The 12,511-nt window shown below is 53.8% G+C and overlaps 5 protein-coding genes across 5 annotated transcripts; 3 read left to right on the top strand and 2 right to left on the bottom strand.

The window, feature by feature from the left end:
• Positions 1–8: 8 nt before the first annotated feature.
• On the bottom strand, positions 9–982 carry BKA58DRAFT_38369 (uncharacterized protein). Its single transcript, XM_046170199.1, has 2 exons — positions 345–982; positions 9–292 (listed from the first exon to the last, which is right to left on the bottom strand). The coding sequence occupies exons 1-2, from the start codon at positions 867–869 to the stop codon at positions 179–181; spliced, it is 639 nt and encodes a 212-aa protein (XP_046021131.1). The 5' UTR covers positions 870–982; the 3' UTR covers positions 9–178.
• A 2,076-nt stretch (positions 983–3,058) lies between these two features.
• BKA58DRAFT_38320 (transcription initiation factor TFIID 23-30kDa subunit-domain-containing protein) lies at positions 3,059–4,102 on the top strand. The gene is made up of 2 exons (XM_046170158.1): positions 3,059–3,540; positions 3,594–4,102. The coding sequence occupies exons 1-2, from the start codon at positions 3,280–3,282 to the stop codon at positions 3,999–4,001; spliced, it is 669 nt and encodes a 222-aa protein (XP_046021130.1). The 5' UTR covers positions 3,059–3,279; the 3' UTR covers positions 4,002–4,102.
• Positions 4,103–4,244: 142 nt separating this feature from the next.
• On the bottom strand, positions 4,245–4,702 carry BKA58DRAFT_323468 (uncharacterized protein; the record flags this gene model as incomplete). Its single annotated transcript, XM_046167917.1, has 4 exons — positions 4,245–4,287; positions 4,355–4,534; positions 4,585–4,600; positions 4,660–4,702. 4 exons carry the CDS (start codon positions 4,700–4,702, stop codon positions 4,245–4,247), a joined length of 282 nt encoding a protein of 93 aa, XP_046021129.1.
• Positions 4,703–4,980: 278 nt separating this feature from the next.
• BKA58DRAFT_323294 (Mre11 DNA-binding presumed domain-containing protein) lies at positions 4,981–7,358 on the top strand (the record flags this gene model as incomplete). Its single annotated transcript, XM_046167906.1, has 3 exons — positions 4,981–5,011; positions 5,064–7,228; positions 7,281–7,358. 3 exons carry the CDS (start codon positions 4,981–4,983, stop codon positions 7,356–7,358), a joined length of 2,274 nt encoding a protein of 757 aa, XP_046021128.1.
• Positions 7,359–8,239: 881 nt separating this feature from the next.
• On the top strand, positions 8,240–11,388 carry BKA58DRAFT_323355 (uncharacterized protein; the record flags this gene model as incomplete). The annotated part of the gene is made up of 4 exons (XM_046167910.1): positions 8,240–8,342; positions 8,555–10,482; positions 10,600–10,667; positions 10,716–11,388. 4 exons carry the CDS (start codon positions 8,240–8,242, stop codon positions 11,386–11,388), a joined length of 2,772 nt encoding a protein of 923 aa, XP_046021127.1.
• Positions 11,389–12,511: the final 1,123 nt, after the last annotated feature.

Raw genomic sequence — 12,511 nt, 5'->3', positions numbered from 1 at the left:
GAAGACACTTTCTAAGATCAAGATGAGTTTGATGAGTTCTCAGACGACTTCATTGTATCAGGTCGTTGTTAAGCAACTCGGTGGTATGTAACCTTGAATGAGAGACTTCTCCACCGCCCGACCTTACAATCCCCCAAATCCGCTCTTTAACACTTCTGACCCAAAACCAACCAATAATTTAACCAGACTTGCAGACGAGGTCACCACGCTTGGGGGTACCCTTGTTGCACCTGCAGATCTGTCCAGCTGCGCAGCGGTGGTCAATGGTCCAGACACCGCCCTTGCAGTAGAGCTTTGCAATTGTCAGCATTCAGTATTGCCAGTCATGTATTGGAGACACTTACGACTACCTGGCGGTCCTTGACACCGCAGGCGTGGGGGTCGTTCTCGCCACCACCGAAGGTGCAAGCAGCGCCAGCAGAGCGCAGATCACTTCCGCAGAAGTCCTTGCCACCACGGGCCTCGAGGGGGAAGCTGTTGACGGAAGTGACACCGTCAGCGTCAACTGGAGTGGCGGCGACCATGAAAGGCGCAATGGCGAGGAGGAGGATCTGAGTGAACTGCATTTTGAAGGTTGGCGGTTGGGGTTTGGCGGTTGTAGAGTGGATGAAGTGGTCTGAAGAGTGAGTGGATGATGAATTGAGGAGAGGGAGGCAGGTTCCTTTATAGATGGACAGTGGCTGTACCGAACTTCCGGCCCATATGTTGAGAGCTGCAGCAAAAAGCCTCGATGGGAGGAGTCCGGTCATCGAGAGGCTGGCACTGCTTGCTTGTGGGTCAGAAACACCCATCAAGCCGCTGTGGCACTCCACAAAGCGGACAATCCTTGCGATCTTGTTGGTGGTTTTCGGCCCGTCGGGCTCTTCCATCCATAGAGCGACGTTCTTGTGATGGCTTCACATAGAGACAGAAGCCGCGGAGATTCCTATGTCATCTTAACGTTGGAGGCCTTGCATGAGGTTTGTCTATGAAGTGAAACCGGCGTAGAAGTCCGGGTGAGCCCTAGAGACAATCCGGTCAATTCAAGTGTCGATTGCTGTACAACGTCGGTCGAATCCCACTGTGATATCGACGGCCCAGAGTGCTAGCATACCTCTACTCCACGTCTGGGGCCTTTCCACGGTTTGTGACAGGGTTCGTGTCCAACGGAATAAAGGAGAACGCCTGACAGTAGCGCGCGGAGCGGGCCTTAGTAGTCGCGGTGAACGCAAGCCTTGTCCACATGCTGCGCGACGGTGCGATGCTGTGGCACCGTCTTATAAAGACGGCCTTGGAATCTTTGAAATAAGATGGTGTATTGGCTGATAGTGACATGACCGTGACAATTGTGGTGATTCTAGTTCTCAATAATCCGATCGGATATCCAAGTAGCTACTGCGGTGTTCGTGCACCATTTGGTCTTGATCATTTTCATGAGGTGGTGGTGCAAACCTAGCCCGGTGGGGCCAGGCCAGCGCCACACCTGTCTCCAGCCATCCGCAGACTACTAGCCTAGCCGGGTAATTAGCGTCAGGCCTCGGGCTCCCTTTTCGACCTCCAATATAGATGCGTTCCGGCGCTAGACACCTGAATTGTGGACATGCAGACGCAAGGCCCCCAGATCTAGATCAGGTCGCCGTCTGCATACTTCGTGAGGCAAGGGAATAGAAGTGAACTGCCTCGAAACAGCGTGAGCACTACGGCTGCAAGGGCGGGCGAGGCACCGCGCGGACGCGGGCCACGGGAAGGATGCGAAGCTTTCTTGGTGGAAAGCACTTTATCTGCTATGGTACGATTTTGTAAGATCGCCGACCTACCACGATGCCGGTAAGGTTCTAGTACGGATATAATTCAAAATTACGTATCTGAGAAAACTGTGGAATGCGATCAGCAAGCGGCAAGAAGACCCTTCAGGTTTACTCACAAAACTGGATCCAGCTAGCTGCCTCTCGAATTGGAAGGCGAGGAGACAACTCGCACCATGGAGCTGTAAGTAGCATTTGTGTCGAAGCGTGTCTCAATTGCCACAGGAACCTTCTTGCGCAAGGCGCAGTAGCGCAATCTCGCTGCGCTGGCCGGTCGCTCTGGAGGCGTCTACAGACATTCTTCCGCTCCGTGCTCATATTGTCCTCATATGAGGGCATAGCCTTTCATCCAGCTCTAGGCATGACTTACCTGTTCGTTAGGTCGCAGCGTGTGTTGTTCGCACCAGAATTGCCCAGATCTTCCTCGTACTCTTCGTCTTTGTGGTTTGGGTCGGCGTCATCACCGCTTTCCTAGTCCGTACAATGATAGGCTGAATTGTCGATGGTAGATGCACTTGGTTCAGTATCATTAGGTCGGCGACTCAGTAGCATCCACGGATCCGGTGATAGCGGTGACACAAAGGATGATGTTGTGGCACAAGGCTGCCCGGGCATGTGGGGAACGAATTGAGGTTCCCGCAACGTTTTAACGCTGTCATGGTAGACAAGCCTTCCGACACGCACTAACGCGCGAGACCGTTTATCTGACGGGCCATGTGTGTGCTACATCTGCTGTTGATGTTGGGTTCATCTTCAGCCCTCCCTCGGACTGATGTTGTGGACAGGAGGATTTCGTGACTGCTGGGCACCTGCCCGATGCCGAGAGACTGGCGGGACTCTGACAATGCCCGTCACGGTGTCATTGTCGGCGACGTTCCTTGGGTTCGTACGCGAAGGACAGTTCGTAGGCTGTTACGCTCCTCACTCCAGAAACCTCCCGAGGTCTGGCTGAGGCTCCCGAGGTCTGCGGGGCGCCGCATTGACTTCCCTGAGCACATCTGCATTAGTTCCCTCAAATCTCCCCTTACTGGTGTTACTTTTTCTCTTCCACTCCATCCGGTTCCAGCTTTGCACTTTGTCGCTCTATTGCTAAAGGACCGGAAGGCTCAGCAAAATATGACAGCAGAGGATGGACGTTGAGGTTGTTTCCCATCCAGGCGTAGTGCGAACGCCTTCCGCGAGGACCGGAGTACCCGAACGGGGCGTATCCGTTCCTGATGCAGAATCACTAAGGAACTACAAGTAGCATAAGCTAATCGCAATAACTCAATTACTGCAACTCTCCAAGATTATGAGATAACAGCTGTCGTACGTGATTGTAGAATCGTAGTGCAGTCAAGGTGGCTCATCCAATCACGCATAAGGTCACGTGACCGTCCCTGCTGCTCGGCGCGTTCACTCCCGCGCTTGTCTCCGCAGTCCGCAACCCGAACAAACCACCCCACGTCATACCTCGCACTATCACGTCGCAATACATATCACTTGTATCGCAATCATGTCCGAAATCAACTCTCAACCGCCGGACACGAACATGGAGGTCAATGATGAACTAGACCAGACCGTAGACGACGAGATCAAGCAAGACGCGACACGACTGGAAACCGACGCTATGAACCTCGACGGCGCAAACGATGCAGAACCCGCAGCGGTCAACGGCATGGCAGATTCGGCTGCCGCGTTTGAGGCGCGCATACCTGCGAAGAAGGACGCAACATTACGCGAGTTCCTAGGCAAGATGGATGACTATGCGCCGATCGTATGCCATATGCCGTCTCCATCCCAAGCATCACGCGCTAACCAGGCCACCAGATACCCGATGCAGTGACCAACTACTACTTGACACGCGCCGGCCTGCCACCGCCACCTCAGACATCACAACACCTCGCACGTCTCCTTGCTCTCGCGACACAGAAGTTCATCGCGGACATCGCAGCCGACGCCTACCAGTTCTCTCGCATCAGGTCATCCAACACCACAAGTAACAACCCTATGGGTGGCGTAGGAGGAGCACCGGCAGCAGCAGCGCCTGGTGGTGCGCCTGGTGGCAAGGACAGCGGCTCCAAGGCCAAGGACTACAACCTTGGCATCCAGCGTCCAGGATATGGCGGTGGAGGCCAGGGCGGCAACCAAGGACGCACCGTGCTCACCATGGAGGACCTGGGCATGGCAGTAGGCGAATACGGAGTCAACATCAAGCGTGGAGAGTTCTACCGCTAGGATTTTCAGCCATCGGACAGGAACCCATGAAACTGGAACACGACGGGATGTAGTAATTTGGGACATCGATATGCATTTCAGGCGTTGGACGGCATCACAGGCGCAGGGACTGATCATTCGGAATATGGAGGCATCCAGCCCAACAAAGGGCTCATCATATGTGTACAATAGCAGTACAGAATGGCTTCTAGATAAACCAAAATGATACCCAAACTCCCATTTGATGCACATGCGTTCCATTGCTCATTTGTTCTTAGTCTGCTTATACGTGAACTGCTTCCGTGTCCTGGATTCAAAGTCAGCACTCCGTTGCCCCTGCCCTCCAACAAAGCTAGTGGTTGTAGTAGACATACGGCGCAAATTCCCCAAGCTTTCGTCCTACCATGTCCTCCGTTATGGTGATATCCAGATAGCTCTTCCCGTTGTGAATCTGGAACTTGAGGCCGACAAAGTTTGGTAATATGGTAGCAGAGCGCGCTTGTGTCTTTATCGGTGGCATCCGTTCACCCGCCTTCTTCTGTGCTATCGGGAGGCTTCGAGATGATTAGGGCGCATTTCGCAGGGCTTGATAGTAGTGGCTTACGGGACGATATTGGGGCCTGTGAAAAAGTTAGATTGCTAGTCATTGAGGATCGAACATCACTGGACATCATCTCACCTTTCCAGACCGATCGAGCGCAGAGCGCCCGTGTGGGAAACATTGCGACGTAATGTGTGAATGATGATGTCGGCGAATGTTTTCGACGCCTTCCGATGGCTTCGAAATGCACGTGAGAGCGCGGGGGACGCTAATGGCTTGGCTTAGGCGGAAGCGCGTCGCGAATGGTGAGTGATTGCTCGCGGTTATCAGGCCTGCAGTGGCGTTTTTGCTCAGAGCATACATCTGCAGTGCTCCAGGGGAACTTTGAGTCGCCGAATTGCCTCTATCAGCACTACAAGTCGATTTGCCCACATCTACCCGATCAACCAATCGCCCACCATGCCGCCACGCGCACGCGGTCAGCCGCGAGGTATGGAGGAACCTGAGATGAGACGAGAGGCATGCGCTAATGGGCTGTGCAGGTGCAGATACCATTCGGATCCTCGTCGCCACAGATAGCCATGTCGGATACAACGAGCGCGACGCCGAGCGAAAGGACGACAGCTGGAGGACGTTCCACGAGGTGATGTGCCTAGCGAAAGAGCATGATGTGGACATGGTGCTACACGCGGGAGACCTCTTCCACGAGAACAAACCGTCCAGGAAGTCCATGTACCAGGTCATGCGGTCGCTGCGTATGAACTGTCTCGGAGAGAAGCCATGCGAACTGGAGATGCTGAGCGATGCGAGCGAGAACTTCGGCGGCAATTTTGACCATGTCAACTACGAAGACGAAGACATCAACATCGCCATTCCCGTGTTCGCCATTCACGGGAACCACGACGACCCGTCGGGCGAAGGCTCGTTCTCCCCCCTCGATCTACTGCAGGCGTCTGGCTTTGTCAACTACTTCGGTCGCACACCCGAAGTCGATAAGATCAACGTAAAACCGGTGCTACTACAAAAGGGTGGCACCAAGCTTGCTCTATATGGTCTTAGTAACGTTCGCGACGAGCGGTTGTTCCATACCTGGCGGGATGGTAACGTCAAGTTCTTTCAACCTGGTACGCAGAAGGACGAATGGTTCAACCTCATGAGCGTACATCAGAATCACCACGCACACACACCTACCAGCTACCTTCCTGAGAACTTCCTACCTGATTTTATGGACCTTGTCGTGTGGGGTCACGAACACGAATGTCTGATTGACCCACGATACAACCCCGAAATGGGTTTCCATGTCATGCAGCCTGGCTCTTCAGTGGCTACCTCACTCATGCCCGGAGAAGCGGTCCCCAAACATGTCTGCATTTTGAGCGTCACCGGCAAGGAATTCACGACTGAGAACATCCGCCTGAAGTCTGTGCGACCCTTCATCATGAAAGAGATCGTACTTGCGGAAGAGAGGGAGATCAAGGAGAAGGAGCTCTGGCGCGTCAGCGATAACCGTGCAAAGATTACCCAGTATCTAAATCAGGTCATTGAGGAGCTCATCGATGAAGCGAAGAGGGATTGGCTTGAACTACAGGAGGATCGACAAGAAGACGACGACGACCCTCCGAAACCACTCGTCCGGCTTCGTGTGGAATACACAGCACCACAAGGAGGCGAGTTCCACTGTGAGAATCCGCAACGTATCTCGAATCGGTTCATGGGCAAGGTGGCCAACATCAACGACATTGTACAGTTTCATCGAAAGAAGAAGCCGTCAAGTCGGGCGTTGAAGAACAACGCCGAAGAGCCGGATGCGGAGATACTCGCTGAAATCTCAATTGACTCAGTCAAGGTCGACAAGTTGGTGAAAGAGTTTCTCACCGCCCAAACTTTGACGATCCTGCCCCAGAACTCCTTCGGAGACGCAGTCTCACAGTTCGTAGACAAGGACGACAAGCACGCCATGGAGCAGTTTGTAAAAGATAGTTTGACGACTCAGCTCAAACACCTCATGGACGCCAATGATGTTGAGGAAGAGGAGATCGTCAAAGAGATGGCAGAGTACCGAGAGCAATTAGAGGATATGTTTGCTTCAGGGCAGTTGAAGAAGACCCGGAAATCCAAGGTCAAGCCCAAGCCAGCTGGCTGGGACAGTGACTTTGATGGGTCCTGGGTCGATCAGCCAGCCGCTATCATTAGGTCTGATAACGAAGGCGAGAAAGACGATGACGAGAGCTTAGCGTCGATACCTGCAAAGAAAGCTGCCACCAGCGGTCGTGGCAAGGCAGCTGGCACAACCCGCAAACCAGCTGCGGCTACTAAGAAGGCAGCAGCTCCCAAGAAGGCCGCACCCACAGCCAAGGGCGGCCGAGGCAAGAGAAAAGTCGTGGAAGAAGAGGAGTCCGACGAAGACGACGACATCATCATGATTGACGACGATGACGACGAAGAAGTACCCGAAGAGGAAGAAGACGATGACAGTGGCGAAGACCTGTTCGTAGCTTCGCAAAAGAAGAAAGCTCCCGTAAAGAAATCCGCAGCGAAGACAACAAAAGCCCCGGCGCGAGCGAAGTCACCAGCCAAGAAGACTACTACTGCGAGAGCAAAGGCGCCAGCGACTCAGACGAAGCTGAACTTCTCGCAGCCGCTCACGCAGCGCAGTCAGCCCACACGACCTGCGGCTTCGAGAGGAAAGAAGGCTGTACAGGAGCCGGTAAGTGAACACGGTAATACTTAATGATGGGTGTTTGCTAATGTCTACACAGAGTGATGATGAGATCGAGTCTGATGATGCTTTCGAGTCGGCGCCGCCGCCTAGTGCCCGGGCTACTCGTAGGAGGTAGACCATACTATGGACATACAGATGACTAGCACCGCAAAACCTGAGTGGAAGGAGTGGTGCACAGCGGCGTATTCGATCTAGCATAAAGCATAGCGCAGGCGTCTAGGGGTTTCCAGCTAGGTATACCAGATTTTAGGAAGGAAACATGTCTAACCGTCTGCTCTACGAAAGTATATACGTGAGGAGTATCGTAAGTGTTTGCATCATTTGAAAAAGCCATGAGATCTCTTATTCCCAAGCCTTCCTTCTCCTTGCACTAAGTATCATTATGCCACTGTCGCACCTGATCACTCCGGAGCTCAACACCGAGGTGTGTCGACCGCTCTCTCCTCATCTATCTCACCTGGCAGCTGCGCTTGTCCGCATCCCCACTTCTACGAAACTCACGGTGCTCGTCTTCAACCCTTCCTACATCGTCGTTTTGTCACCTCTTTCCTCAATGGCCAACTTCGATCGGTTATTCCACAAGAAGTCGCGACAGTATGCGGGCTATAACAACCTACCCAACAGCGTTTTCCGTCCTTCTCCTCAACACACACTCGTTTTGGTTCCATCTTCTTGTTCCGCCTCTTCTTCTTTCGCATTGCTGCGCTTCGGCTTTTTGGATAGCTGTCGCTCGCTCGTTGTTCACATTGGCTTCCCATCGATCAGCTTTGAGGCATGTCGCTATCTTGCCTATCCTCTATCACACAAGGACACAACATCACAGCAGTATATGAGGTAGGGAACCAATACTAACGACGACAGGATATTCGCATCACACCATCTCAGTCGTCTTCGTTTCCCCAGCTCGACGTCTTATTGGTCCCGTAATACCAACGGCTCAATCAGGTCGGCGGCTCGTCACCTACGATACACCCCTAGAGTGACGGACCACTCATGATGTCTTTCGCGTACAAGGTGGACGAGTTGCTTGCACTTCGCGACTCGGTGTCGGAATCAGCTGTGTCGATTGAGAAGTTTCCTGATGAGGATGTGATCAGAGGTCAGTGCCGGGCCTATCCTCTTCACCCTTTCACTTTTCACCGTTCACCTTTCCTATCGAAGAACATCATACCCGACACGTCTCGTTTTCGCTTACCCTACCCACACTACACCCGACCGACCCTATCACACCCTCTATCGCTAGGCTCGTAGCCTTCCTTTCTTCCTACTACTGCTACACAACGGGCAGTAACTGATTGCATTTCTTATTAGAACACGTCCTTCGCCCGTCAGCGTCCGCATCGGCGAATCTACCTAGCAGAGCATCAAACAGAAGCTTGCGTGTACCCACTCCAGCCAATCTTGTGCCTTTCGGACCCCACAAGCGGCCATCACCCACGCCGTCAATCAAGCGCGGCAAGGCGGAGAAGCTTCTCAAAGAGCACGGCAGTCCACCCGGTATACGAGTCACTGCAGGCGGCCGTATAGTTCCTAGCGACCTTCTACCGCTCGGCACGTCCCGATACGGAGACGCTACTTACAGACCACCACAACCACCGCTGCGCGTCGCACCAGGAAGCGTCATGCAAGCACCAACTCACCAGAACTCCAATAACACCGCTCGCATTGAAGTTGTCGGCGGCCAGCCTGTCATCTTCATTGGCGATCGCATGTTCGCACTGCCAGCAGTCAACGCAAGCAACCCTACGATGCCTCCCACCGGCCCCGCTGCTATGGACCCCATAGGTAAGCAGACTCAGGATCCGTCTACCATGACCACTCACTGCGCTCTGTCGGGGGCCGCGTTCGGGCCGCCACGCTCCAACACTCATACACCGTTTGCTGGCTTGGACCTTGCGACTCTCAAGACGCAACAAGCTCTCAAGAAGCAGGAGCTCCGCACTGTAGAACAGACTGAGGTACTGCAAGCCGGTCAGCAGAGCGAGGCGTGGCGTGCAGGTATGATTGAGAAGAAACGGTGCCTCATCGTCGAGCTCGACGCACTTCGAAAGCAGATAACGGCCGTCGAATCGGACAGCAGTACGACTCAGCACGGCGCCTTCTCTGGAGCAAATGGTGCAGGCTCAACAGCTATGTCGCCTTTCGGAGCGCAATTCCAGCAGCCGTTTGCTCCTCCCATGTACCCCTTCGCAGCACCGTACCCGCCCATGCCTATGTATCAACCCCAACCTCAGCCTTTTGGTACATTGTCCGCCTTCTCTGCGGAGCCACCACCTTTTGTTCCAACCGCGACAAACCCGCCCCATTCTCCTCCAGGATCCGCTAACCGTCGCTCTCGAGCTATCGAAATCAAGCCACCACCTCCCGAGGAAGTCAAGAAGGGGTCTGCTCTGAATCCGAAGAGCCCTACGTACGAGCCTGTCATGAAGTCCGGTACCACCCACGGCACTGTTTCGCCCACTCCCTCACTGGAGAAGCGGTCTCCTTGGCGAGGACAACAGATTCCAGTGGCTGGCAAACATGATCGCCGAATGTCTTCGCAGAAGCATAGTCTGTCTAGCGTTGACACCATGGACTTCTTCCCTACAAACACGCATGAGCATTCCTCAACACGAGTAGCGCCACAGATCAAGGAAGTTGAGCAGTCATCCAATGAAAACACTGCAGTACCATCTACACCCGAGAAACACTGGCCGGCTAGTCCATGGAACGAAGGCGATTCTGGTCGTTCCAGGACTAACGATGTTGCGCCCAAGCTCACCTCGTGGCCTGAGGCATTTGGTAAACAACCTTCTCTGCATTCCATGCGTCAAGGCCTTTTGGAGCAGCCTCTCTCCACTATGATAGACCGCGCTCCTGTAATGGGCGCTAACATGTCAGTCTCTGCTTCTAGCAGCAACATGGCGCCGCGGACCAGCTCTACTCAATGCACCGGCACCGACGAAAACTGGCCTTTCCATGGCAAGCCCGTAACACATGTTCCGTCTACATACCAGGAAGGCTACCAGGCCGGCTACGACCACGTTGGCATTCCTGACAGTCCCGAGGTTCTACAAGGCTACATCCAGGGTCTTCTGCACTTCCTCACAGACGAGTCGAAGAAGCGCCAAGCTGAGTATCGACGCGGTACCGATTCTAGGACGCCTTCGCTTCGAGGGCTCGTTGCCGGGTCTCTGCCTCACAACTCTGATGTCGAGATGACTTTCAACTACAACAACGCTAGCGGAGGCCAGGAGAACGTTCCATCAGCGAAGGGTAATATACCAGATGATATCCGTCGTGACTCAGGGTATGGTCAACAAGGAAACGTTAAGGATATTTCCGTCCAGTACATGGTTCGCAACGAAGCCATGCAGATTCCCAATCGTGTCGCCTCTGTCACGCAGTATCTGAACCCTCCGGTGATGTTCCCTCAGAGGATGACGTCTGGATATCGACAAGTAGTTCCAAGCATCGAGGATGATGCGAGCAGGGGCATGCAGGACAAAGGTATTGTGTCCAGGGTAGACACTACGCCAAACGGCGGCGTGTCCAACCAGTCCTTCGGCAATCAAACCCAGAATCGCAGCTACAGCACCTCGCTGAACATGCAACGCTTCTACCCAACGCCCAAGGAGTTGAGTCCGAGCGAGATTGGTGGCTACAGCGCGCCTGCTCCTCGGCACTTTGCCAACCAGCGCTTGTCAGGGCTCGATGGCGCCATGGACGATCTGTCGGAGATGATCAACGACACACACATTGAGGAGCGTCGTTCATCTGTTGCGGTAGACAGCCGTTCTGCCGAAGCGCCCATGACTGTGGAATACGAGGAGAGCAACGCAAGCTGCTTCAAGGTGTCCAGCAGCAAAAGCAAACAGAAGGCGCCATCTTCTCCTGCAAAGGCATCGGATATCGAGCGTGGCACCGAAGCATCTTCACCCGCCAACCCAGCGAGCTCTCCCAAGAAATCTGGAGAGCATTCGCCTGCAAAGGCCAAGCTCGAGCAGGTGACGAACAAGTTCCGACGCAGCAAGAAGGACGATCCTCGCACCATGTCTCCAGACGAGAGGAAAACGCGTTCGGACAAGTGGCGACAGCGCTTTCAGCAACTCAAGAGGACCGAGATCGATGAGATAGAGGCGCATCGTAGGAACTCGCGCACCTGATCGCTCATCGTGCGTTGTCGTCCGCGTCGGACGGCCTGGTTTACTGGTTGGATACGTCTTCGGACTCGATACGGTTCACCCCTCTTGACGCTCTTCTCCGTCGCAGAAATTATCATTGGATTCGCCCGAGGATTACCCTCATCGAGTACGCGACACCTTCGACATCTTCTCTTAACGGCAACATTCTCAACATCCATGAGCTTTCTTTGCAAGCTTCAACTGTGGCACGACGACAACCACAGCGGCCCAGACATACCTCCGACTGCTTTTCTCCAACATCTCTTCTGACATAGGTGGACTGGCAGAACGCGGCAAGGGACGTGTCATGGGCGGAGACGAGTCATCTGGCCAGCTATCCACCTCTTATCTCCTTTCGGTCAGCATCTTGCGTATAACTTCAGCCATTGTATGAATAGATAGTCAGTATAGTCATGCGTTGCGAAGTAGAACAATGATAAAAGCATCCCTTGCAATCAGCGTCCCTGTCTTGCAGTCATCTGGTGTGCATTGTCGGAGTGAGCTGACGAGATGAATCGCGCACGGCCGATGTGTCGGAGTGACGGATAGGGTCCGAAAGGCACGCTAAAACCGAAACAGAAATGGTTCTAGAACAGATTGGCGTCCTCAGCCGTCGTTAGTGGACGAAACAGCGGAAACATGCGCGTCTTCATCACCAGCCAGTATGTACAGCCATGTTAAGCAACATGTGTATGTATGTGCGTGAGGTTAATGCCTTTCAATGGCATGGGACTCAAATCAACAATCACGATGGGAGCATGTGTCTCGGAGTCGCACAGCCGTGTTTGGTGCGATGACGTGCCATTATGCTTTCGCGTTGCTGATAAATCGGGAAATAGCGTGATTTATCGACAGCTGCGGTCGTGGGGAAAAGAGGCACGGTGCTAGAACGGTTAGATGGGTGCGTTTCTTGGCTGGGAGCGCGGCACAGGGTTCGGATGGCGGGTAGGGAATCATCACGAAGGCGCAATTGTGCACGAGCAAGACTTCGCCTTTGTCACAGGATATGTATTTCCAAGCATTGCAAACCCTGGCTGATTGGTGATGCATGCGGTGGCTCCGTCTCGCTGGCTGGCTAGAGTGAGGCTAGGTGGCTTCGCACGCG

The sequence above is a fragment of the Alternaria rosae genome (genome assembly GCF_020736505.1).
Source record: "Alternaria rosae strain MPI-PUGE-AT-0040 chromosome Unknown BKA58scaffold_10, whole genome shotgun sequence".
Lineage (NCBI taxonomy): Eukaryota > Fungi > Ascomycota > Dothideomycetes > Pleosporales > Pleosporaceae > Alternaria > Alternaria rosae.
Note: the sequence above shows the minus strand (reverse complement) of the source record. Positions and strands in the feature narration are given on the sequence as shown.

Excerpts from the sequence above, each read along its gene's own strand:
- BKA58DRAFT_38320 (XM_046170158.1), top strand. The coding sequence starts at position 3,280 with ATGTCCGAAATCAACTCTCAACCGCCGGACACGAACATGGAGGTCAAT. Across the intron at positions 3,541-3,593 it reads TGGATGACTATGCGCCGATC|ATACCCGATGCAGTGACCAA; the intron begins GTATGCCATATG and ends CCAGGCCACCAG.
- BKA58DRAFT_38369 (XM_046170199.1), bottom strand. The coding sequence starts at position 869 with ATGGAAGAGCCCGACGGGCCGAAAACCACCAACAAGATCGCAAGGATT. Across the intron at positions 293-344 it reads TCAAGGACCGCCAGGTAGTC|CTCTACTGCAAGGGCGGTGT; the intron begins GTAAGTGTCTCC and ends ACAATTGCAAAG.